The 24,237-nt window shown below is 52.6% G+C and overlaps 1 protein-coding gene across 1 annotated transcript; it reads left to right on the forward strand.

Annotated features, from left to right (window-relative positions):
* Positions 1 to 2,620: 2,620 nt before the first annotated feature.
* On the forward strand, positions 2,621 to 3,523 carry LOC135326932 (olfactory receptor 14C36-like; the record flags this gene model as incomplete). The annotated part of the gene is made up of 1 exon (XM_064504574.1): positions 2,621 to 3,523. A coding segment is annotated over exon 1 (903 nt), but the record flags the coding sequence as incomplete, so codon positions are not given.
* Positions 3,524 to 24,237: the final 20,714 nt, after the last annotated feature.

The raw sequence follows: 24,237 nt of genomic DNA on the forward strand, positions 1-24,237 counted from the left end.
TGTGAAGCCAGGGAGGGCAGCCAGGTCTGCACGGGCTGTAATTCATAGTAGTGTCCCTGTGCCCCAGGGTGCTGTGCACCCGGGGCAGTGACTCTGCTGCCTGCAAGGGCCAGCACTCAGCCTGCCAGGGAATGCCCCATGATGGTGCTGCAGGGAGAATCTGTGGGTGGAAGGAGCGACCTGCATCAGGGCAGGTTCGTTCTCCTGTTGAGGGGGTGCTGCATGGCTCAGGGCTGCTCTCAGCTCCAGCTCAACCCCAGCACATTTTCTGAAGGGGACTTTTCCAGGGGAAGGTATATGCTGGTCAAACCTGCGAAAGGCAGAGCTTTCCTTCCTCAGTCTGTGCTTAATCTCCCCATCCTTAGGCAGTGCTGCAATGGAAACAGAGTTGTTCAGTTTAGACAAGAAACTGCGACTCCTCAACTGTTTCACTGAGAGATCAAAAGGTCTGCAAGGAACCTCAGCAAATCCCTTCAGCCACCCCTCTGCCTATGAGCAGCATCAACACAATGTTCATTAGCCTCCTCAGGGTTACCTGCTCCTCAGCACCTGCAGACTTGAAGGTATCTGCCCCTGGGACAGTGCCAGGCAGCAGCAGGATGGTGCATGAAAGAGAGGAAACTTCTCCCAGGAAAGGCTGTGGGAGGGTGGATGTGGGCAATTCCCTGACAGCTTCTGCAATGCAGGTGCCTTCGCCTGAGCCAGCCCCTGTGTCTCCTCTGCCACCCAGCAGAGCCTCTGCCCTCAAGGCCACAGCATCCAGGGCAGGAGACACCTCCTTTGCAGTCCAGCCTCCAGGAGAGCAGATGTGCGTCTCTCCTGTATGTGCCCATTTTACCACTGCCTGACAGAGTGGCTGACAGCAAAACCTCCTCTGCAGGGGGATGTGCACAGCTGGGTAAGATGCAGGCTTTCCTGCATGCCCTGGATCTGGAGGTGTTTGCATGGGAGCGAGGGGTCCAAGACCCCTTGTAGCCTGTGGGTCTTTGGGCAATGCGGTCTGTAGGGCTGGGGAATGCGCCAAGTCTCCCTAAGGAGACATCCTCTTTTGGGCAATGCACTAACCCAAACACTTTTGCCCCTCAGGATTCTCTAGTCATGGAAAAAGCTCAGGATTTCTATCCCTTCAATAGATGTGCCCCGTGTGTGGTGAGTAAGCCCCTCTGCTACAGCCCTTCTTCTGGAGAATGGGTGTTGTGAAGAGGTTGCAGACCCCTTCCATACTATGAGTAGGCTTAATCAGAGAGAGGATGTGGACACAGAGCTTGCCTGTACCCCCTGCCCCGCCAGCCCCTATTGTGGCTGCAGATGTGGTGCAGGTGGTAAACTGATGTGAGGATGGGATCTATCCTAGTGGAATGGGGACCTCTGCAATGGTCCTGTAACCCCTGCCTTCATGTGCCTATTTTCCTCCCTTGCACTGAGTGGGAGCTGGTGGTGACTGGTTTGGATACAGACACCTCTGTTCAGAAGGGTGAAAGAGGAGGAGACGAATTCCTCCCAGGGTTCTTCTCTTGCAGAGGCTGATGGGCTGGACACTCATGTCATTTGTCCCTGCAGGACTTGGAGAGTATTCCCACAGGGTCACTGCTTGAAATCCCCCTTACTCAGCTCAGGGCATCCATCCCCAGAAACTGCCCCCCCACCCCACCCCCAAATATGTGTTGCTTTTTGCTATCTCCATGCACCCAGTGTGGCAGAGCACATGGTGAGAGCTAAGGGACTGAAGTTACAGATGAGTTTCAGATATGAAAAGTTGGTTTTGTTCTTGAGTCATACTTGTGGTTTGGCTGGGTACCAGGGCTACGCTTGTGTGCACACCCCGAGCACTTCGGTCATTAGCTCCTTGCCTGGTCCAAGAATTCCCTGGCCAGTCATCTGCACAGATGAGAGAACAGGTTGTCATGAGGCAACAGACCACCTTGAAACTAGGTGATTGACTGGACCTAGGCAATTAAATATTTGACTGAGAGTTATGGCAGTCCTGCAGGCGGGAATTGCTGAAGGTTGTAGAAAATCCCCCGTGGCAAATCCTGCTGTGTCTAGTCCATTTTGTATGCGGAAATGTCTTGATACACATCCTGGGTGGAGTGCCCTGAAGTGTCCTTGCTGCAACAGTGATCAGAGTGTGCATAGCTAAGACATTTGTACATAGTCCATACAAAGTGTTCCTGCAGTAATTGTCACATACTCCGAGGTTAAGGTGTGTCAACAGCAATGAATTATGCATGTGCTGGGTGGTCACGTGGGTCCCCAGCCAACGGGAGTAGAACTGAGCCAACCAGACGTTCAGGAGTCTCACCTAATCCTGCTGACAGCACTGCAAGGACACTTTGTCACTGCACGATGACTGACCATCCTGTTTTGATTCTGAGTGTCTGTGTAACAAGCAGGGCTGACTCCTCTGGAGCCCATGGACAGAGGACCCTGTTCCCCATGGCAGACTCAGAAAGCACAGACAAAAGCACAAGTAAAGGAGGTGAAGGAAGGTCCTCCTGGCAAGGAGAAAGGAAATGTGGGGAGTTGCTGTGAGAAATGCTGTGGGTTTTGTTCCAAGTCAGTCCTAACTTGTCAATATATTTTCCTCCCTGCACAGTCCTCCAAAGCCCAGAGGAAGCAAATGTCCAACAGCAGCTTCTTCATTGAGTTCCTGCTCCTGGGGTTTGCGGACATGCGGGAGCTGCAGCTCTTGCACTTCTCGCTCTTCCTGGGCATCTACCTGGCTGCCCTCCTGGGCAATGGCCTCATCATCACAGCCATAGCCTGTGACCACCATCTCCACACCCCCATGTACTTCTTCCTCCTCAACCTCTCCCTCCTCGACCTTGGCTCCATCTCCACCACTGTCCCCAAATCCATGGCCAATTCCCTGTGGGACACCAGGATCATTTCTTACTCAGGATGTGCTGTCCAAGACTTTTTCTTTGTCTTCTTTATGTCAGCAGAGTATTCTCTCCTCACAGTCATGGCCTATGACCGCTTTGTGGCCATCTGCAGACCCCTGCACTATGGGACCCTCCTGGACAGCAGAGCTTGTGTCCAAATGGCAGCAGCTGCCTGGGGCAGTGGTTTTCTCAATGCTCTCCTGCACACTGGGAACACATTTTCCGTACCACTCTGCCAAGGGAATGTTGTGGACCAGTTCTTCTGTGAGGTCCCCCAGATCCTCAAGCTCTCCTGCTCAGAGTCCTACCTCAGGGAAGTTGGGCTTATTGTGACTGGTATTTGTTTAGCTTTGGGGTGTTTCGTTTTCATTGTGCTGTCCTACGTGCAGATCTTTGCATCTGTCCTGAGGATCCCCTCTGAGCAGGGCCGGCACAAAGCCTTTTCCATGTGTCTCCCGCACCTGGCCGTGGTCTCCCTGTTTCTCAGCACTGCAGTGTTTGCCTACCTGAAGCCCTCCTCTGTCTCCTCCCCAACCCTGGATCTGGTGGTGGCTATTCTGTACTCGGTGGTGCCTCCAGCAGTGAACCCCCTCATCTACAGCATGAGGAACAAGGAGCTCAAGGATGCACTGAGGAAACTGATTCAACTGGTACCAGTTCAGCAGCAGTAAGCTGCCCATCCCTCTTTGTAAGTGACTTGAATTCATCTCAGACAACTCTTGTGCTTTGGGCATTCTCTCTGTGATATTCATGTTTGTACAGAAGTGTTTGAATTCATCTCATTACTCCAGCAGCAGAAACCCCCCTAGTCTGCCTGACCCAGAGGCCTTCTGTAAATGTGTTCATGACTGTGTCTGTCACAGCTGGCCTGTCTCTAATAAAAGGGGATTTCCTCAGTGCTGTGCTTGAAGGTTGGGCTCTTCTTCCAAAGCTGGGGACAAGAATGAGCGCAAGGACTTTCATCCTGAAAAGGACTGTTGTTTTTCTGTGGCTCCCTCCATGGACTCAAGGTGATGAGATCATGGGGTGATGTGTTAGAAAATGAGGGCTGCATTCAGCTCTCACTTGTGGGTGCCCAGTGCTCCTGGAGGTGCTGAATGGTCAAGCGGTATCTGCCTGGGACTGTCTGCCCTATGACAGGACTGGTGACAGATGCCCACAGTGGGGGCCCTTCAGGCAGAGGGAAGAGAGCCTGGAGAGTGGTTCATGTCACCTTCAATGGGCTGCATCTAGGGACACACCTGAACACAGCCTGAGCCATTTGAAATGTCCTGTGACTGCTCAGAGCATCATCCACAGCCACAGACCCCTTGTTAGGGGGTTGTCAGGTGCAATGATGCCCGTCCAGCTGGGTCTGCTCCTCACCCCAACCACCACGGCCAGTGCACAGTCACCCCGTGGCCCTGGGGCACCACAACCCGCTCACTCTGCAGAGCAGCATTGCCAGCTCGGGGCCCTGCAGGGAGCACAGGGGAGGCTCCAGGAGTGGCCAGGCAGGCCAGCACTGATGCACTCCCTGGGGTGAGGACACACACCGGTGGGTTTGTGGGGCAGAGCCAGGTCTCGTGGAGGGGAATCAAGACATGCTGGGTGCAGGAGAGTGGAGGCCATTTGCAGCCCTGGCTGCACAGCCCAGGTTTATGGGTGAGTTTTGCTGTGCGGCCAGCTCGTTCCTGCTGGGCTCAGTGCCAGTATCGAGGGGAAGAGCCAGGCCTGGCCAGCCTCTCTCCTGGCCCAGACCCCAGCAGGCCCTGGGGACGGCTGTGTGCTAACCCCTGCGTGGGGCATGGCCAGGGCTGGGCAAGGTGCAGAAACTGTGGGGGCTGCCAAAGCAGGAGGGCTGTGGGGGACGGGGCACTGAAGGCTGTCACAGGGACTGTGCCAGAGGGACATTTCCCTGCCCTTGAATGCACCCTGCCCTGCACGGGGCCTGCACAGCGGGGTCACTGGGGCATGGTGAGGGCAGTGGAGCTGCGCAGGTGCAGGGATGGAGTGCAGATGGGAGCCACGATGCTCCTCACCGCTCCACTGCAAAAGAGAAACTCCCAGAGGAGCTTCCCTAGGCCTGGTCCAACAGCTCTTGTTCTTGCTCCAGCTGTGCTGGAGGACCACAAGGTCCCTCAGGCAAAGCTGTGCTCCTTGGGGAGCTACCCTGAGCACCACAACAGGCAGAGCACGCTCCTTGTGTGTCCCCGTCCTGCTGGGAGGGTGGCACGGACACCAGGGAAATGGCCTGTTTCTGCCTGGGCTCAATGCAGGAGTTTGGCCTGTGAAGTGAATGCGATAGCCACTGCTGCTGAAACACTGGCCACAACCCCTCGCTGCAGCCCCCACCGACCCCTGCCCCTGCCGACCTGCCCCTGCCAACCTGCCACCACCCCCATGCTGCCTCGTCCTCTGTCCCTCTTCTCCACACCACAGGGACCAGTGATGCAGCAGGAGCTGGCACAGTCCCACAGCCACTGCCCGGCCCCTGGCCCTCCCCTCCTGCCCGCCAAACATTACGTCCATCTTCAAGAAGGACAGGAAAGAGGATCTGGGGAGTGATGGGCTGGTCAGCGTCACCTCAGGCCCTGGGAAGCAAACCCTCCTGGAGCTAGTTCCAGCCACATGAAGGGGACGGGAACAGCCAGCATGATGTCATCAAGGGCAAATTGTGCCTGGTCAATCTGGCTGCCTTCTGTGACAGGATGACTGGCTGTGTGGACAAGGGGAGTGCAGTGCACGCACTCCTTGAATGTAGGAAGGCCTTTGACATGGTCTTCCATAACTTCTTTGTAGCCAAACTGGGGAGATGTGGGATGGAGGAGCAAGCAATGGAGGGTGTGGGGAATGAGCTGGAGGTCTCCTGGCTCAAAGGGTGGAGAACAGTGGTACAAATCTCGAGGAGTCTTGAAAGACTTGGGGATTTGGCTGACAGAAACTTCATGACATTGTACAAGGAGCAATGGCAGGTGCCGTATTGGGGGGGCAGAAGAGCCTGTGCATCAGGACAGGCTGGGACTTGACCAGTAGAGGAGTGACCCTGAGGAGAAGGACCTGGATGTTGCACGGGATGTCACATGAGCCAGTGCTGCGTGCTCACCATAAATCAGGCCAGCTGAATACGGGGCGGCATTAGGGAGTGAGTGGCCACCCAAATGAGGTGAATCGTTATCCCCCTCGTCTCAGCACTGGTCACATCTAGAATAGGGTGTCCCAGTGTGGGGTGTCCAGTGCTGGAGGAATGGGGAGGAACTGGAGAGGATCCAGAGGAGGTCTGCCAAGATGAGGTTAGAGGTCTAAAGGACAAGGCCTTTATGGAGAGGCTGAAGGACCTGGGATGCTTCTGCCTGGTGAAGGGGAGGCTGAGCGCAGTAGAGTAGGGGCCTGTGACTGCTTGAAGTGTGTTTCAGAGATAATGGAGCTTTTCTTGGTAGTGGGAAACAGCAAGAGACGGGGAAACAGCGACAAACTACAGCTTGTGGAGTTCAGCTGTGACATTAGGAAAAGGAAATGTCACTTGAAGGGTAGTGCTGTGATGCCACAGGTCACCCAGAGGGAGTCTGTGTTCAGCCCCTGGCTTTTTGTTTCAAGTAAAGGCAAGTGAGGACAGAGAGACATCACTAGAGGTGGAGACATCTTGGGGTGAGAGCAAGGTGGGGAAGCAGGTTGGGTATCTATCGTCTGCAGGGAAACAGACGCATGCGTGGGACAGCATAGGACAGCCTGTGGTGGAGAGAGCCCAGGGCACTGCCAGGGCTCAAAGCTCCCAACAGAACTGAGGTCTCTGTCCTCTTGTCTATGGCTGGTGTCTCTGCCATCAAGGCCTCTGAGAAGACACCGGTTTCTGAAAGCATGGTGGTCTTGCTGCTTCCTCATCCCCAGGGAGCCCAGGAGGTGCCGTATCATTGTCCTGCACTTGACCTCACCCTGCCCCCAGGAAGAGCCCTGAGCAACGCCTGAGGGAAAGGATCACCCTACGCAGGGGCTGGCTGTCAGTGCCTGGCTGCTCTGCTTGATAAAACACATCAAAGTTGACTTGGCATCACAGCCACCTGCACGCTTCCTTTGCCTGCCTGCAATCAGGGCCTCCAACTTTCTGCTCTAATCAGCCCCCGAGGAGCCTTCTTTCGGTAACGGCCCTCAGTGGGACCCATTAGTGCTCCAGGAAACTTGGGGATTTACATCTGACTTTAACTTCTTGAGGGGCTTGTTCAGCCTCCTCTCAACATGTGAAGTGCATGGGCTGTGACTCGGATACACCAGAGCAGTCATTGAAATGCATATAGCCCCTGGGAGCCATGCCTCTTTCCATAATTGTCCATAATTACCTATCATTTTCTTCAGTTCCTCAATTCTTGTGAGAATAATTGGAGATATTTCAGGAGCGTATTCACAAGAGCAAGATTTCAGTGAGCAGCTGCAAGAGAAAGATGTCTGCTTTTTAACCTTTCTTTATTCTTCATGTTGCAGAAGAAGTGCTATCCACATTCTCCAATTGATATTGATCCAGAGTGTCTCCTAACGAGGTCTGGACATGGAGGAAAAGCAGTAGTTTTGACAAGAGACCTGCATGGACAACCTTCCTCCCACCTTCCCAACCCTGCAATTTCCCTCTTCAGCCACTGGGGACTTAGATCACTCTTGCTAAAATCTTAACACTTTTTCCACTCCAGTCTGTAGCTGAAGGTTACAGCTCCTATGCACCAGTTCCCACCTGCTTGCCTTAGAGAACTAGTGGCAGACACAGGAATAGTTTTCTTAATTGCAAACAAACCAAAACAAAACATGATTGAGTTTACTAAAAAGTCAAATACACTCCTCTGCTGTATGTTAAGTCCAAGCTGCCTCCAGTGAGCTCCACTTTCCACAAGCAATAACCTTCCCTGAAATGTTTTAGGTAGGAGAAATATAGTCAGGTGGCAATACAGCTAAGGAGCTGGGTAAAGAGACAGTTAGACTCCTAAAAGACGAGGCAAGTTTTAGACTCCCTGAAGCTCAGAGCAGCAACTGGAGAGCTGAGAGATACCTGAATAGATAAAGAGAAAGGGGAGGAGGAAGACTGGAGAACTATGGAAAGTGCATATGTCCAGATAGTCTGATGCAAAGGTGACTTTAGAAATGATGACTTTAATCAGGACATGGGGGAATATGTGAAAGATTACTGAGATGCCATCCACAGCATAACAGAGCAGTGGTAATGCAAGTTGTCAGGGACAGATCAATTCTTTTCTCCTGAGATGTACTCTTCCTCAAAATTTCCACTATTTCATCACGGGAAAACATTGACATTAAGATTAGTCAATCCTTTTAGCTGATGAAAGTGGGCTCATATTTTTGAAATCTTGAAACATTGTTCTTCCCCTTTCCAGGCAGAGCTCACGTGTCCAACCACAAGCACCCAGTGGCACTTGGAGAGGCCCCAATGTCTCTGAGGGACCTGCCTGGGCCTGGCAGCTCTCACAGGGGACCTGCAGGAGACCAGAGCCCCTGGGAGCTGCAGGGGGAGGCTGGGCAGAGGGGACCAGGGCACCTGCAATGGCAGCAGCCATCCATGACCAGGTGACTGCATCCCACCCCAGTTCTGAAAATCACTTTCCTTCTGAAAACAAAAAAACAAAACAAAGAAAAACCACAAAATCCCCATAAAAGACCACTATATTAAAGAAAAGAAAACAAAGCAAAGAAGGACCATAAGAACACAAAGAAGGTTAAAACCTGGAAACTGTAACCAAACATTCCTTCGCTTTCGATCATTCTCTTCATTTCTTCCTCATTTCTTTTTTTTATTGACTTTTTCTAGACTTTTCTGTTATAATCAAGCCTGCACCATTAAGAAAGATATTTTTGTGTACTGCACACATTCCAGTGCACCAACACCACCCCCAGCGCAGGGCTGTCCAGGCCACTCCTCACTCTTTGCACAGAGCAAGTCACACACTGAGGTGTCGGGCTCTCTCGACTGATAGAGGCAAGCAGGGTGACCAGCTTCAGTGAAATGCTGTATCTTCAGATGGCCATATCTGCACAAACCTCGACATAGCTGTGGTAGAGTGATGTCTGAAAGGAGTCCCTAGTTATCTAGCCACACTCCCATTTCCTTCCCTGCACGGTAAATGAAGTGCTGCTGCATTTGAGGTGACAACAGGGATGAGGCTGATCTCACCAATACCAGGCCATCTTAATGCACATGTCCATGTCTAACGCAAGTGTCTGGACTTCCCTTTCTAGTCAAGGGAGAGAAATAAGTTGTCTCACTGAGAGGCCTTGAGAGACTTCTCCTGGTGACCAGCTAATGCTCCAGAAAGATTCCAATAGATCCTGGGTCACATTTCCCAGCTCCACATCAGAACACAGCTACCCCAGGGCATCTCAGGCAGCTATTGCCTCTATCTGTGGGCAAATGAACAAAGGCCTGAACACCAACTTTTAGTCATAAGGTGAAAACCTATTTGAAAAATAACTCTATGCAAGAGCTGAAAAAAATCCTCATCCCCACAATTCAGGGTTTTTTTTAAATCAATTGGAATGGATTTTTTATTTCTTTTTTATTGTATATATTTATTATATACATATATATATATACTTAACAGTTATTCATTCCCGATACATTTCCTACCAGCACTCTGCATGGAGAAACCTTGTTCTGAGTAACTGCTATATTCAAACACACATATTTCCTCTCTCTTCTTCTGCCTCTCTGTCCTTTCTTCTGCATCTGCAGAGCATGGGGAGAGGCAGGCAAGGGGGACATGGCTGCAGTGTTGACTGTGAGGTCACTTCCACTGCAGCAGCCCGATTGGCCCTCAGCAGATGTGCTGGCCAGCAGGCTTGGTGATGTCACCCAGTGCCTCAGAGAGCCCACCCAGCAGAAGTGACCGCCCTGGGGAGGGGGGGAGGGGGTGCTGCAGGTGACAGGGCCCCATCTGGGTGCTGATTGTGAGGACACCTCTGCTGCAGCCACCCCACCAGCCCACAGCTGCAGGCAGGCAGGCACGGCTTACGGCCACCCTGCTCAGGACTCGCCCCTCTGCAGTGGACCTGCCACCGAGCAGTGCACAGCTCCTCGCCTAGATCTCCTCCGAGCCCAGGGTGCCTCCCCTGCAGCCCAGGGACAGCACAGGCAGGATCTGGAAGGCTCAGCTCAGTGGCAGCTCAGTGATAAATTCTCCAGGAACATCTCCAGATGGTGCCAGAGGCTGTGATATATCTAAAAGGGGGCACTGCAGAGGTCACTTCTGCAGCCCTGCACTGTTAGTTCTCTGCACTGGGCAGACCTGTGTGGGAAGCTGGGGTGTGGGGGTTGGTTTGGGGTTTGGCATCTGTCAAAGATGAGATCAAAGTCATGTGGAATGAAACAGCACAAAGTGTGGCCACAGGCTGAGATGCTTTGGTGAGCCTCAAAACTGGTTTCTACTGTGGGTTGCTCTTTTTGTAGAAGCAGGATGTAGGACCATATGGGGAGAGGACACAGCCTTCCTCCTTGAGGCACCAAAGCAGCCTCTTTGTTTTTAAAAGTCCTCAGCAAGGTTTCTCGGTCTGTGGTGCTTAAGATAGAGATGAGATGCCAGAAAAGAGCAAACATGCCCTGAACACACCTCATCCTGAGAGCTTTATCTGGGAGCCTGGTCCCTGCCGTGCTTCATAGCCATGGTTGTTGTAGTGCATGAACATGATGCTGCCAATTAATATGAAAGAAAAAATATATATGGAAATGGTAAAAATGTGCGAAGTTTTTGAAAAGAGGATTTTTTTGTCAGTTATCACACTGAGTTATTGCTTGAGAAGATTTCAACTTATGGGTAGAATCTCCTTTTGGGGCTTGATTCATTTGACCACATAGAGAGGCTGCTGCTGCCTGAGATGCCCTGGGATGGCTGTGTTCCCACGTGGTGCTGGAGATTTTGGAGGTGGCTCCTATGGGACCTTTGCTTGTCATTAGGAAATGTATCTTAAAACAGCTCAGCTGAGAAAACCTATGTCCCTCCATTGACTGGAAAGAGAAGTGCAGACAACTGGGTTGGACAGACATTTTCACTGGTGGGGTCTGGCATGGGATGAGATCAGCCTCCTCCCTGTGGTCCCCTAAAATGAAGTCACACTTCACTGACTGTGCCAGGAATGAAAAGGGCGTGTGGCTAGATGTTTTAGGGACTGCTTTAAAACATCACAGTAACACAGGTATGTTAAGACTTGTGTAAATTTGGCCATCCAAAAATGGACGAAGCTGGTCACCTTGCTTTCCTCATCAGTCGAGAGAGCCCAACACCTCAGAGTGTGACGTGCTCTGTGCAAAGAGTGGGGAGTGGCATGGACAGCTGTGGGCAAGGGTGGTTTTCTGAGCACTGGACTTTGTGTGAGACACAAAAATATCTTGTTTAACAGTGCAGGCCTGATTATAGCAGAACTGTTTAGAAAATGATATTAAGAATGAAACAAGAAAGAAATTGAAAACTAGAGAGATTTAAAGCAAAGCAATGTGTTGTCATACTTTTCAGTTTTTCTTTTTTGTGTGTGTTCTTATTGTCTTTCTTGATTTGTTCTGTTTCAGTATGCTAGTCTTCTGGGGTGATTATGCATTATCTTTTTATCTGAAAAGGAAAGAGATTTGTCAGAACTGGGCTGGGATGCAGTCACAGGGTCATGGATTTCAGGTGCCCTGGTCCCCTTTGCCCAGCCTCCCTCTGCAGCTCCCAGGGGCTCCGGTCTCCCGCAGGTCCCCTGTGAGAGCTGCCAGGCCCAGGCAGGTGCCTCAGAGACACCGGGGCCTCTCCAAGTGCCACTGGGTGCTTGTGGTGGGACACCTGAGCTGTGCCTGGAAACATGAAGAACTGTTCTCAACATTTAAAAAAATATATATATGAAAACATTTTCATCAGCTGGGATGACTTAATGATTTTAATAAAATGTCAGTGTTTTCCCATGATGACATAATGGAAACTTTGAGGAAGGGCGTGAATCTCGGGACAAAAATGTTGATCTGCCCCCTAACTTGTGTTACCACTGCTCTGTCTGTTATGCTGTGGTTTTAACCTCACTAATCTTTCACCTGCTTCCACGTGCCCTGATTAAATTGATCATTTCTAAAGTCAATTTTGCATCAGACCATCTGGGCATATGCACTTTCCATAGTTTCCCAGTCTTCCTCCTCCCCTTGCTCTTTATCATTCAGATACTTCTCTACTCTCCAGTTGCTGCTTTAAGCTTCTGGGAGTCTAAAGCTTGTGTCATCTTTCAGCAGTCTAATTGTCTCTTCAACCAACTCCTTCACTGTGTGTCTGTCCAGCCTGTCCTATCTTTTTGTGAAGAATGTTTCAAGGAAGGTTGCTCCTTGTAGACTGTGGACCTCACTGGAGGCAACTTAGTTTGGTCGCAATTAAGACAAATCCTTCTGTGTCTGTTTACAGCCAGTTCACTACTGAAAGCAGGTGGGAATTGGTGCACATGAGCTGTAACATTCAGCTGCAGCCTTGAGTGGAAAAAGGTCAGATTTTTAACAAGGGTGATCCAAGTCCCCAGTGGCTGATGAGAGAAATGGCAGGACTGGAGAGGTGGAGAGGAGTGTTTCCCATGGATGTCTGACCTCAAGGATGGTGCTTTTCCTCCATGTCCAGACATCATTAGGAGCCACTCTGGATCAATCTCAGTTGGAGAATGTGGATATCACTCTGTTCTGCAAGGTGAAAAATAAGGAAAACTTTAAAAGCAGGCATCTTTTTTTTTTTTTTTTTTGATGCTCATTGAAATCTTTCTCTTGTCAATACACTCCTGAAACCTCTCCAATTAGCTACACAAGAACTGAAGAGCTGAAGAAAATTATGGAAAGAGGCATGGCTCCTTAGGGATTTTTGCATTTTAATGAGCCCCATGGTGTATTTGGTGCTGAGCCCATGAACCTCCGATGCTGAGACTGAGCAGACTTCTCAAGAGTTCAAGTCAGAAGCCAAGTTTCCAAGTTTCTTGGAGGGTTAATGGGTCCCACTGAGGCCCATTACCAAGAAAGCCTCCCAAAGGGCTGATTAGAGCAGGAAGTTGAAGGCCCTGATTGCAGGTAGGCAAAGGCAATGTGCAGGTGGCTCTGATGCCAAGTCAACCTGGATGTGTGTTATCAAGCAGAATGGCCAAGCCCCATGGCCAGCCGCGGGGTAGGGTGATGCTTTCCCTCCCATGTTGCTCAGGGCTCTTGCTGGGGGCACTGTCAGGGTAGGGGAGGTGCGCAATGCCTAGTACAGGACACAATACAGCTCTGTGGAGGCGAGGAGGCAGCAAGGCCACAGTGCTGTAAGGAAACGTCATCTCCTCATTAGCCACAGTGGCAGAGACACTAGCCATAGCAAGGGGGACAAAGACCTCTGTTCTTTCGGAGGCTTTCAGCCTTGGCATTGCACTCTGTCATCTTCACCACAGACTGTCCGAAGCTGTGCCAAAGCTGTACCTCTTTCCCTGCAGCCTATAGACACCCAAAATTCTTCCCCACCTTGCTTTCACTGCAGGATCTTCCCACCTTTACTGACACCCCTCTGTCCTTGCTGGCTGCTCCTTGAAACACAAAGCCAGGGGCTGATCACGGAGTCCCTCTGGGTGTCCTGTTGTACCACAGCACTACCCTACAGGTGACATTCTTGTTACCTGAAGGGCAGTCTGAACCTCTCAAGATGCAGGTTGTGGCTCTTTCCCCTTCTCATGCTGCTTCCCACTGCCAAGAAAAGCTCCACCATCTCTGAAACCACCCTTCAATCAGTCACAGGCAACTGCTGTATTGGCCTTATCCTCCCCTTCACCAGGCTAAAGCATCCCAGGTCCCTCACCCTCTCCATACAGGCCATGTGCTTCAGGCCCCTAACCCCATCTTGGAAGACCTCCTCTGGACCCTCTCCAGTTGCGCCCCATTCCTCCAGCACTGGGCAGCCCACTCTGGGACACACTGTTCCAGACGTGACCACACCAGTGCTGAGTCGAGGGGGATAAGAAGTGCCCTTGCCTGGGTGGCCATGCATTTCCTAATGCAGCCCTGTATGCAGCTGGCCTCATTTGTGGTGAGCACGCATCACTGGCTCATGGCTTGTAACGTCCAGGCCCTTCTCCTCAGAGTCACTCCTCTGCCAGTCAGGTCTCTGCCTGTCCTGATGAACGTGTTGTTCTGCCCTGCTGATGAGCCTTTCAAACAGGACAGGATGTGGGGTATACAGCTGCATAACCTCTGCATACCTGGCTTTCCAGTAAAGCATGACCCCTTCATGAAAACCCTTTGAGCTCGATCATCCAACCAGCTTTTTGCCCCTCTGGATGTCTGCTGGACATCCACTCCTCTCTCCTCCTCCACAAGTGCAGGTCTTTTATCACAGAAGGCAATTACATGGGTGAGGAGGGATTTACCTTCAGGAAATCCATTCTGACTGTTCCCCCGCAGCTTCTTCATGTGCTCAGAAATGTGATCGGAGAGGATGCGCTCCACGACACACGCCTCCCCAATGTGAGGCTGAATGGCCTGCAGCTCCCTGGTTTGTCCTTGTGGCCTTTTTTGAACACAAACACAACATATTGCTTTTTCTGCTCATTGGGACCTCCCCTGATCTCCACAACCTTTCAAAGATGACAGAGAGCAGCCTTGCTGTCATAGCAGCCAGCTCTCTCCTTCTCCACGGATGCCAGCAATCCAGTCCCATAGACGTCTATGGGTTGAGTGGCACTCGTTAGGCACTGCGGATTGGTTTTCTCCTCAGGACTCCTGACTCGAGGCACAACAGCTCAAGAGACCTTGTTGGTGAAGGCTGAAGCCAGGAAGGACTTGACTTCCCCAGACCGATCTACATCCACTTTTGCTAGAATCCCTGCCCCTTTCAGCAGTGAGCCCACATCTCCTTGTTGATTCTTTTACTGTCACTGAAGCAGTAGCAGCTCTTCTTCCTGTCCTTCTTATTCCCTGCAAGTGTCTCTATCCCAGGGGACCTTTGGCTTCCTTAACACCATCCCTACTTTGCTGGACAATATTTCTAAACTCCTCCTTTGCAGCATCTCCCTTATTCTCATTTCCATAGGCTGCCTTATTGCCCTGGAGTTCATGTGTGAGCTCCCTGTTTAGACACGCTGGCGTCCAGAGGTGTCTACTAAATTTACAAACTGTTTGTATGGAGCATTCTCGTGCTTGACAGGTGCTGTCCTTAAGGACCTGCTGGCTTTCCTGAGCTCCTCAGCCCTTCAGAGCTGCCTCCCTTGGTCCATCCCATGGAAGAGCTCCATACATCCAAGATGCCCCTTCACACATAGGGAACCCCCTCCTGATGTTCCCTGGTGGTCTCTCCCAAAGAACTTGCACCCTGCCATTGAAGGATTCCATCATGCAAGTGATCCCACCACAGCTCAGCTATTCCAACAATGTGGCAGCTCTGTGATAGCATAAACATCTCCAGTTGCTCCTGCCTGCACCCCAGGCTGCATGTCTTTGCATATGTGTTGGCTTCAGCATCTCAGCTGTGGTGCCTGCTGAAGATTTGTCACAGGAAAACTTGTTACCAAGGACCTCATGTATGCAAAGGCTTTGATTGCAAGTGGTGACATGCTGGCATGGATAGCAGGTGCAATGTAATGGTGAAAGGAGGTTCCCACTGAGAGAGCAAACCCTGCAGTGCCCGAGGCAGGGAGAAGCAGAGCTGGGCTGTGCAGGAATGCCAGGAGAGGCGTTTGCTGCCTGAGCTGAGTCTGCAGCACCTTGGGGCCTGTGACAGACTTGAACCAATCTCCAGGAAGGACAGGGTGCCACTAAAGAAGCCCCTGGGCCTGGGCAGCTCGTGATCCAGCCACCCTAAGGACACCGTGAGCCCAGTGCCTGTTCTTATCATATTGGGGGGTGAGAAGACATTCAGGGGAAGGAGAACTAGAAGGTTTTGAGAGGGTAGAGACTAGAGCAGAGACCTTGCTGTGATGGGCCTCTCCCATTTATGAAGCATGCTTGGATGCAGACAGTGCAGATTTTGACTAAAGACAGTGGTGGGATTCATTTGCTTGGGCACAGGCAGGAAACCTGAGATGCCCTGGGACACTGGCCCAGCAACCACTCTGAAGGGGCATGCTTTTCCTCTAGGTCCCATACTGTATCTGCTAGGGACACGTGGTTGTCCTGGACATCCCAGGCATCTGAGATGGCCCCGCAGGCCTATTTCTGTGTCATTAAATCAAGTGTCTGCACTGACCCACAATAGCTGTTTTTAACATTGGGATCTTCAGATGTCTCAGCTCCCCAGTGAGATGAGCTTTAGTTGTAGTAGGCATCCAGGATCATTTGAGACGACCAAGAAGATTCCCCAGCTGGCCCCCACCTCATGCTCCAGAAGGATGTGGGTCTCCTAGTCGCTCCATTAGAGCAAACAGACACTGGCACATGCCTGGGACCACCTCTGTCTCTTCCAATGTTCCCAGGTGATTGTGTGTGAGCAGTTGACTCCCACCCTCCATCTCCAGTGATTACAATGGGGGGTTAGCCAAGGAGCTCCCATGCAGACACCTCTGTTGTGCTCACTTTGGCTTGGTAAGGGGAATCTCACCTCCAGTATGTTTGTGGGGTTCACAGGAGGGAACTGAATCCCACTGCATCCCAGGGGCTTCTAAACTGGCATGGGATGCCCAGACTGACTCATCTGAATCAACACCTGAAGCATGTGTCAGTGAGCTCCCTTCTTGTCCCTTTTCTAGGTGTCCTGCCTAACTAACAGACAGGAATAGGGGCTTCCAGAGTGGGACGTTTCCATTTATCACAGATAGCCATCCTCTGATGAAATAAATTGCAATGTTGGAATCTGTCTTTCTCCACTCGTTACCAAAGGAGAATAAGTGATTATTTTAGTTTACTTCAGTGAACATTTCCCAGGAGGAGGGAGCACAAGGGACAGAGACATTCAGGCCTTCAGCTGGGCCTCTGCTCCTGAGTGGGGCCAGGCTCCTGGGATGGAGGGAGCTCATGGCAACCTGGCAGCACTGCCCAGACACAGCTGTGTGCAGGAGCAGCTCCTCTGCAAGGAGCAGCAGGGCTGCGGGCACTGCCTGCTGCTGCTGACAGGAGATGAGACAAGACAGTGAGGAGTGGGAGGACGGCTGAGTGCTCCTTGTGGGAGAAATCTTCACAGCCCCTGACATGGTAAGCCTCTGGCTGCAGGGCAATGCTATTGAGGTTCCTGGAGGGGTCTTCTGAACCCAGTCCATCCTATAATTGGTAGATTGAGTCATGAATTCAGTGACCTCTGGCAGGACAGGTTCATTCTCCTGTCAAGAAGGCCATGCGTCGGTCAGGGGTGTCAGCAGTGCGAGCTCATGCACAGGTTATGTCCAAAGAGTCTTTTCAGAGGACGATCAAAAAAAGGCTAATTGAAAGGGAAGGAGTTTTCCTTCTAGTAAACGTTCAATAGTATTACCAAAACTAGAAAGCATACATCCTAATTCTGGCAGGGAGAAAAGAGGAAAGAGCCTTCTGGTTTGGCAAAAGGAACATGGACTCCCAAACCTTCACTCTCAGAGATCAATAAGTCTGTGAGAAACTCCAGCAAACCCCTTCAACCCCACCTCAGCCTACAGACAGCACTGGCAGCACCTTTATTGCCTTAAAAGAGTTTATCTGACCTGCTCCTTAGGCCCTGTGAGAACAGAGATACCTGTGCCCAGTGCCCAGACTGGGCGGATTCTGTAGGGCAGAAGTGAGCACACAGAGGGTGGGATGGGGTCTGTGAGCACTGACTGGGAAAGGATGCTGGGACAGAGAAAGAGCTGCCAGCAGGGACAGCTCCAGGCAGCAGAGATGGGCAGGGAATGAGAGGGAACTGCCAACAGAATCGTCATGGGAGAATGGATTTGAGCAAGTCTTGGTCAGTCCCTGCAATGCAGACAGCTTCTTCCAAGCAAGCCTCCCACATCTCCCCTCCCACCCAGCAGAGCCTCTGCCCTGACAGCCATGGGGTGCAGGCCATGAGCCCCCTCCTCTGCAGCCAGACCTCCAGCAGAGGAGAGGGGCCTCTCTCCTGCCAGGTGCCTGTTTACTGCTGCCTGACAAAGGGGCTGAGAGCGACTGCCCTGCGATGTCACCGTCTGTGAGGTGGCATGTCCAGCTGGGTAAGGTGAAGGCTTTCCTAAGTGCCCGTCTGTCTCTCTCTCCTTGCCTGCCTTGGCAGCAGGATCATGATGTTGCTCCATGCTGCTCCTGTTTTTCTCCTGGGCTCCTTGGGGTCACTCCCTGGGGGGGGTGGGGTGCAGCTGCAGTTCTGACACCTGTCTGCAAGTTGTGCAAGAGAGGGGTCTGCTTGGGAGTGGGGTGTCCGCAGCCTCCTTCTAACCTGTGTGACTCCAGAAAATGCAGTCTGGGGCTGGGAACTGAGCTGACTCTCCCTTAAGGAGAGCCCAACTTCAGTCCTGATGGTCCTTTGACCATTCCCAGTCATGTCCTGCCAGACTTTGAGCTGCCCTCCAGAAGGACACCGCTGCCTCATAGCATCTCTGTGATGTCCGGGAGACCCCTGAAGAATCTGTAGAGATCCTGAGAGTATGGAGATGGTGTTGGGAAACTGCATACAGGCAGCTGAAAAGAGCCCTGTGTGTCCTTGCCTAGAAGGGGAGTGTGAAGGTCTCCTTCTGGTGCCCTGAGAAAGGGAGAAAGGGTTGGACAGCTGTGGTTTTGAAACTGGACTCCTCTGCTCCTAGCAGTAGCTGGGTTTTTTTTTTAGGGCAATGTATGAGAGTGATGCTCCTCCAGCTCAAAGCAGTGTGAGCACAGGACAGCTGGGAACAAGGCTAATAGACAGACAAGCTGTCCTCACTCTGTACCAAGTGGCAGTGAATCTTTTTGTTTTTAAAGACTCACAGTAGAAATGCTGAGAATTTCTGTCTTTGAGGAACACTCCCAGGGATGACAAGGACATCTCAGAGAAAATAAACATTATTAAAACTTCCCTAAAACTCTGTTCCTCAGCTGTCATTCTTTAGAGCAGGTAGTGAAGACACTGAAAAGCCATTCCACATGACGAATAGATTTTGTTTGACAGAAATTGTGAGTGTCAGAGCTGTTGACCCCTGTTCCCATGTTCCCACCACTGTGCAGAAGGACTGACTGCTCTGGAGCCCATGGGCAGAGGCTTCTGCTCCTCACAGCACACTCAGCCAGCACAAACCAGAGCTCAAGCAAGGTGCCTGCCCAGTGATCCTCCCCAGAAAAGAGAGAAGTAATGTGGTGTTTTCAAAGAGAAATGTTACTTGTTTTTTCCTTGGAACATCTCTCCTACCTTTTCAATGTCGTTTCCTCCTTAAACAGTCCCGAAAGCCCAGTGGGACCAAATGACCAACGGCAGCTCCTTCAACGAGTTCCTCCTCCGGGCATTTGCAGACAAATGGGAGCTGCAGCTCTTGCACTTCTCACTCTTCCTGGGCATCTACCTGGCTCCCCTCCTGGGCAACAGCCTCATCATCACAGCCGTAGCCTGTGACCACCACCTCCACACCCCCATGTACTTCTTCCTCCTCAACCTCTCCCTCCTCGACCTGGGCTCCATCTCCACCACTGTCCCCAAATCCATGGCCAATTCCCTGTGGAACACCAGGGCCATTTCCTACTCAGCATGTGCTGCCCAGACATTTTTATTTGTCTTTTTCATGTCATCTGAGTATTCTCTCCTCACAGTCATGGCCTACGACCGCTATGTTGCCATCTGCAGACCCCTGCACTATGGGACCATCATGGACAGCAGAGCCTGCGTGAAAATGGCGGCAGCTGCCTGGGGCACTGGTTTTCTCTATGCTCTCCTACATACTGCTAACACCTTTTCAATACCACTCTGCCAAGGCAATGTTGTGGACCAGTTCTTCTGTGAAATCCCCCAGATCCTCAAGCTCTCCTGCTCAGACTCCTACCTTAGGGAAGTCAGACTTCTTGTGGTTAGTGCCTGTTTATTCTTTGGGTGTTTCATTTTCATTGTGGTGTCCTACGTGCAGATCTTCACTGCTGTGCTGAGGGTCCCCTCTGAGCAGGGCCAGCACAAAGCCTTTTCCATGTGCCTCCCGCACCTGGCCGTGGTCTCCCTGTTTCTCAGCACTGTCATGTTTGCCTGCCTGAAGCCCCCCTCCATCTCCTCCCCAGCTGTGGATCTGGTGGTGGCTGTTCTGTACGTGGTGATGCCTCCAGCAGTGAACCCCCTCATCTACAGCATGAGGAACAAGGAGCTCAAGGATGCACTGAGGAAAGTGATCCAACGGGTACAAGGTCAGCACCAGTAGCTGTCCCACATTCATTCACTCACCAGGATACGCGGCATCAAGGGTGTGTGTTGTGCATTTACTTCTTTCTTACTTTTCTCTTTTACATCTACAGTAAAAAACAAAGAAAACTATCCAGTTCATGTCATGTCTCCTCTGGAATCTCTCCTTTGAATCTGACCCAGAGACCATGTTGAAAGAGGAAGCCAGGCTTCCCCCTTCATCAGCAGAGGTGGGGGAACCTCAGAGCCCACTAGTTTGAGCTCCCTCGGATGCCCCCAGTGCAACGGGTTTCCCTGTGCAGTGTCTCTTTCAGAACTGACACCAAGGATGCTCAGAGGCCCAGAGCCAGGCTCAGGTGAGCACTGACAGGGTGAGACCAGAAGTCCGATGTCCATTAGGAGAGCCCAGATCTCCTAGCCACACTCAGGGTGTGACCTCACACCCTCCTCCTGCGAGGGTGGCAGACAGCTGTCACCATGGGCTGGTCCTTTCCCTCTTCAGTGCTCCAACATTCACAGCGGAGTGGGAGCAGAAGGGAGGAGAGTCTGGATGCAGCTTGTGGGGACAGACCCTCTGCTCCTCAGGACCATCCCTACATTGCCACAGCAGGCATATCCTTGCTGCAGCCTCTGAGTGGGGGCTGCAATGTCCTGCTGTGCTCTCGTGCGTGCACATGGCCTAAGCGCTCCTGTAACATGGTGCTTCCTTGTGCATTTCTGTGAGCTCAGGCAGGACCAGGCCCTGGGCACCATTATGCCAGACCTGGCCTCCAGAACAACATTTCCATAATAAAGGGGTTCTCCTGTGTGACGTGCCTGAAGTCTGGCCTTTCTTCAGAAGATGGAGTCAAAAATATGTTCAAGGGATTGCACCACTGCAGGGTCTGCTGTTCTGCTTGCAAACTCCGTGGCCTCTGGGGAATGAGCTCAGAGTCCCAGTGTGATCTGTTAGGGACCAAGGGTTGTATTCAGAGCTTGTTTCTCGGTGACTAGTGCCAGTGGAGATGGGGAATGGTCTCTGAATCGCCTGTGCCAGGCTGTCCCACAGGTGACAGTGCTGATGAGAGATGCCCATCCTTCTGGAGGGCAATCTGAGCCCCCAGGAGAGCTCACGGGGTCTCCAGGGACAGTGTGTGCCTGGGGGTGGGCAGTGAGTGGAGCCTCACAAAGTGAGGGATGGTCCATGGTGCAGTAACCAGAAGGTAAAGCACTAAATCCAGGTATGTAGGGGGAAACGAGGGCTCTGCAATCCCTGGAGAGACAGTGGGGACCCAGGAGGCCCAGGGAAGGGGCACTGGAGAGTGATTCCTGCACCCTGAGTGAAACACCACAGCCTGGAGCTAGTGCCCACCCAAGCACATCTCCTGCCATTGCAGGTGTCCTGGGGTCACTCTGAGCACCTTCCATGAGCACAGACAGGTGCCAGCAGTATCAGTGGTGGTGATCCCTGTCCAGCTGGGTCTGATTCCTGCCCTGACCAGCATGGCCAGAGCGGAGTCAGGAGTCACCCCGTGGCCCCACAGCTCACTCACTCTGCAGAGCAGCACCACCAGCCTGGGGCCCTGCAGGGAGCACAGGGCAGGGATGCAGGAATGGCCAGGCCAGCACAGACACACTGACTTGGGAAAGGCTCTCCGGGGAGCAGGGATGCCCCAGGAGAGGAGCAGGGCAGCATTCAGAGATAGAAAACGAGAATGAGAAACAGGTTTCTCTGGTCACCAGCTTGGGGCAGGCTGCTGTGTCCCTGGGGCAGCAGGAGCTGCTGGAGGGGCTGCAGGCAGACAGGGAGGGGGATCTGCTGGGCACAAGAGCAGGGGAGGCAGAGAGTGACCAGCCTCATTGCAAGGCCTTGAGCCCTTGCCAGGGAGCTGCTGCCCTTGTCCTTGGGCCTGACCTGAGTTATGCCGTGGACACGTCTGTGCCTGGCCCTGCACCTCTCGGATCCTGACCTCACCTTGTCTCCGTGCCACTGAACTGACTCCCTGTTTCTGCCTTGGACCTGCTTCTGTACTACAGTCAATAAAGCCTTGGCAAGGGAAGCTGGGACTGAGCAGATCCCAGAGAAGGCTGTAGGTACAGAAGGTGACCATATATGTCCACAGCAGCAACCCTTGCCTGACAGACAATTTGAAGGTGCAAGGAGTGCTTCGGATTTGCACCCCCTCCCCAGGTACCACTGCACAGAAAGTCTGATCTGGATGAAAAAGCGAGCACAGGCACTGGGGTCTGATTTTATGATACACAGTTAGGAGAGCAGGCTTTTCTGTGTCAGAGCTCGAGTGTTTACGCACCATTTGTGACAGGGATCCTGCTACAAAGAGGATGTTGTCGGGAGCAGCAAGAGCAGGGCTGCTCCATGTGGGATGCAGAGCCGGGAGCCGAGGGTGCCAGCAAGGCAGGCAGGGCAGTGCCCCACCAACGGGAGGTGCCATCCCCCAGTGCCTGGAAAAAAAAAAAAGCAGAGCAGGTTTGGGGATGGTAACCAGGGTCAGGCACAGTCCAGTGATCACCAGGCAGGACTGTAGGGCTCCAACCAGCCCTGCTTGGTGTGGGAGGTTGGGCTGGAGACCTCCAGAGGTCTCTCCCCACCAAAACTCCCCTGAGACTCCATGAGTTCTTGCTCCTCAAGCTCTGCTCTGCGCTCGACTGGCAGCAGGATGAGAGCTCCTAGGGCAGGGCAGAATGAGCCCAGCTGGGAGAGCATCAGGGGGAAGATCCAAAGGTGCCTGGCTCAGTCCTGGGCTTTGGAAAACTCCCTCATGCACCCTGAGAGGCTCCGTCTGCCTCTTCCACCCTGCCTTGTGCTCCCCTCCCCTCAGCCAAAGCAGAGCCCAGCATCGCCTGGGGACTCTCTTCCCCATGGGGAGCAGAGGGAGGGCCTTCCCCAGCCCCACACTGCCTTTCCCACCCCCAGCCTTTGCAGTTGCATGTACCTGGCTCTGCCCACTTGCCTTCACCATGGTCACAGCTGCACTGGAAGCCCATGAAAATCCCGGAGCTCCTACCCTTGACCTGGCATCTACCCTGAACCTGGAGCCTAGCCACCCACAAAGGCATCACCTGTCCAGTGCCCCAGCCATGCAGCCAAGGGCAGGGGTCTTTGCCCCAATCTCCCTGCTCCTCCCCATGCTCTGGGCACCATTCATGCATGGGAGCTGCCTTCTGGCATTTTGCCTCTCCTGGGCCCTTTCCAGCACAGCCCAGACCCTCCCCAGCTCTCCCCACCTCCCCTGCCCTCTCCACAGCCCAGCCCACCCAGTGAAGCCCAGGCTGGGGTGGCCCCACAGCAGTGCCTGTGGCAGGGGGCTGCAGAGCTCTGGGCACTCACCCCACAGCCCCAGCCCCTCTGCAGGGCACAGCAGCTGCTGGGGGGCACAGAGGGGTGTCAGCCTCCCCATCAGCCCCACACCTGGGGGCCAGCAATGGCACAAGGAAATGGAGGCCAGGCACCCCATGTCTCCACTGCTCTCATGACCAGAGATCCTTGACCCTGGCTGCCTGCAGCCCCTCTGGGCAGCCCCTCTCCCCAGCACAGCACTCACTGCCCACTCCAGGCACACGCTGGCCCTGCAGATCCCCTGTGCTCCCTGGGTGGCTCCATATCCCCTTCCAGCAGCATGGGCATCTCTCACCAGCCCTCTAATATAGGTGGGGCAGTCCCTGGCAGAGACCTCTTGACCACTCACCCTCTCCGGGGGCACTGGGCACCCACAAGGGACAGCTGAATCCAGCCCGCGTTCCCTAACACAGCATTCTACGAGCTGATGCCCCGTAGCCCACGCAAAACCCAGGCACAGCAACAGGGCCTTTTTGAGTGCAATTCCCTGAGCACAGTCTTGGCTCCAAATAGGAAGAAGAGCCCAGCCTTCAGGCACAGTACTGAGCAAATCCCCTTTTATTACAGCAATGCTACTTCGGAAGCCAGCTCGGACACGGTGAAGGGCAGATTTGCAGAAGGCCTCTCAGTCAGACAGACAGGGCTTGTGTCTCTGGAGAAGTGGGATGAATTCAAACATTTCTGCACAAACATAAGTACCACAGAGAGAACATTCAAAAGAAGAGTTGCCTGAGATAACTGGAAATGATTCATGAAGAGAGATGGGCAGCTTATTGCTGCTGAACTGGTATCAGTTGAATCAGTT

Source organism: Dromaius novaehollandiae, unplaced genomic scaffold (genome assembly GCF_036370855.1).
Source record: "Dromaius novaehollandiae isolate bDroNov1 unplaced genomic scaffold, bDroNov1.hap1 HAP1_SCAFFOLD_41, whole genome shotgun sequence".
Lineage (NCBI taxonomy): Eukaryota > Metazoa > Chordata > Aves > Casuariiformes > Dromaiidae > Dromaius > Dromaius novaehollandiae.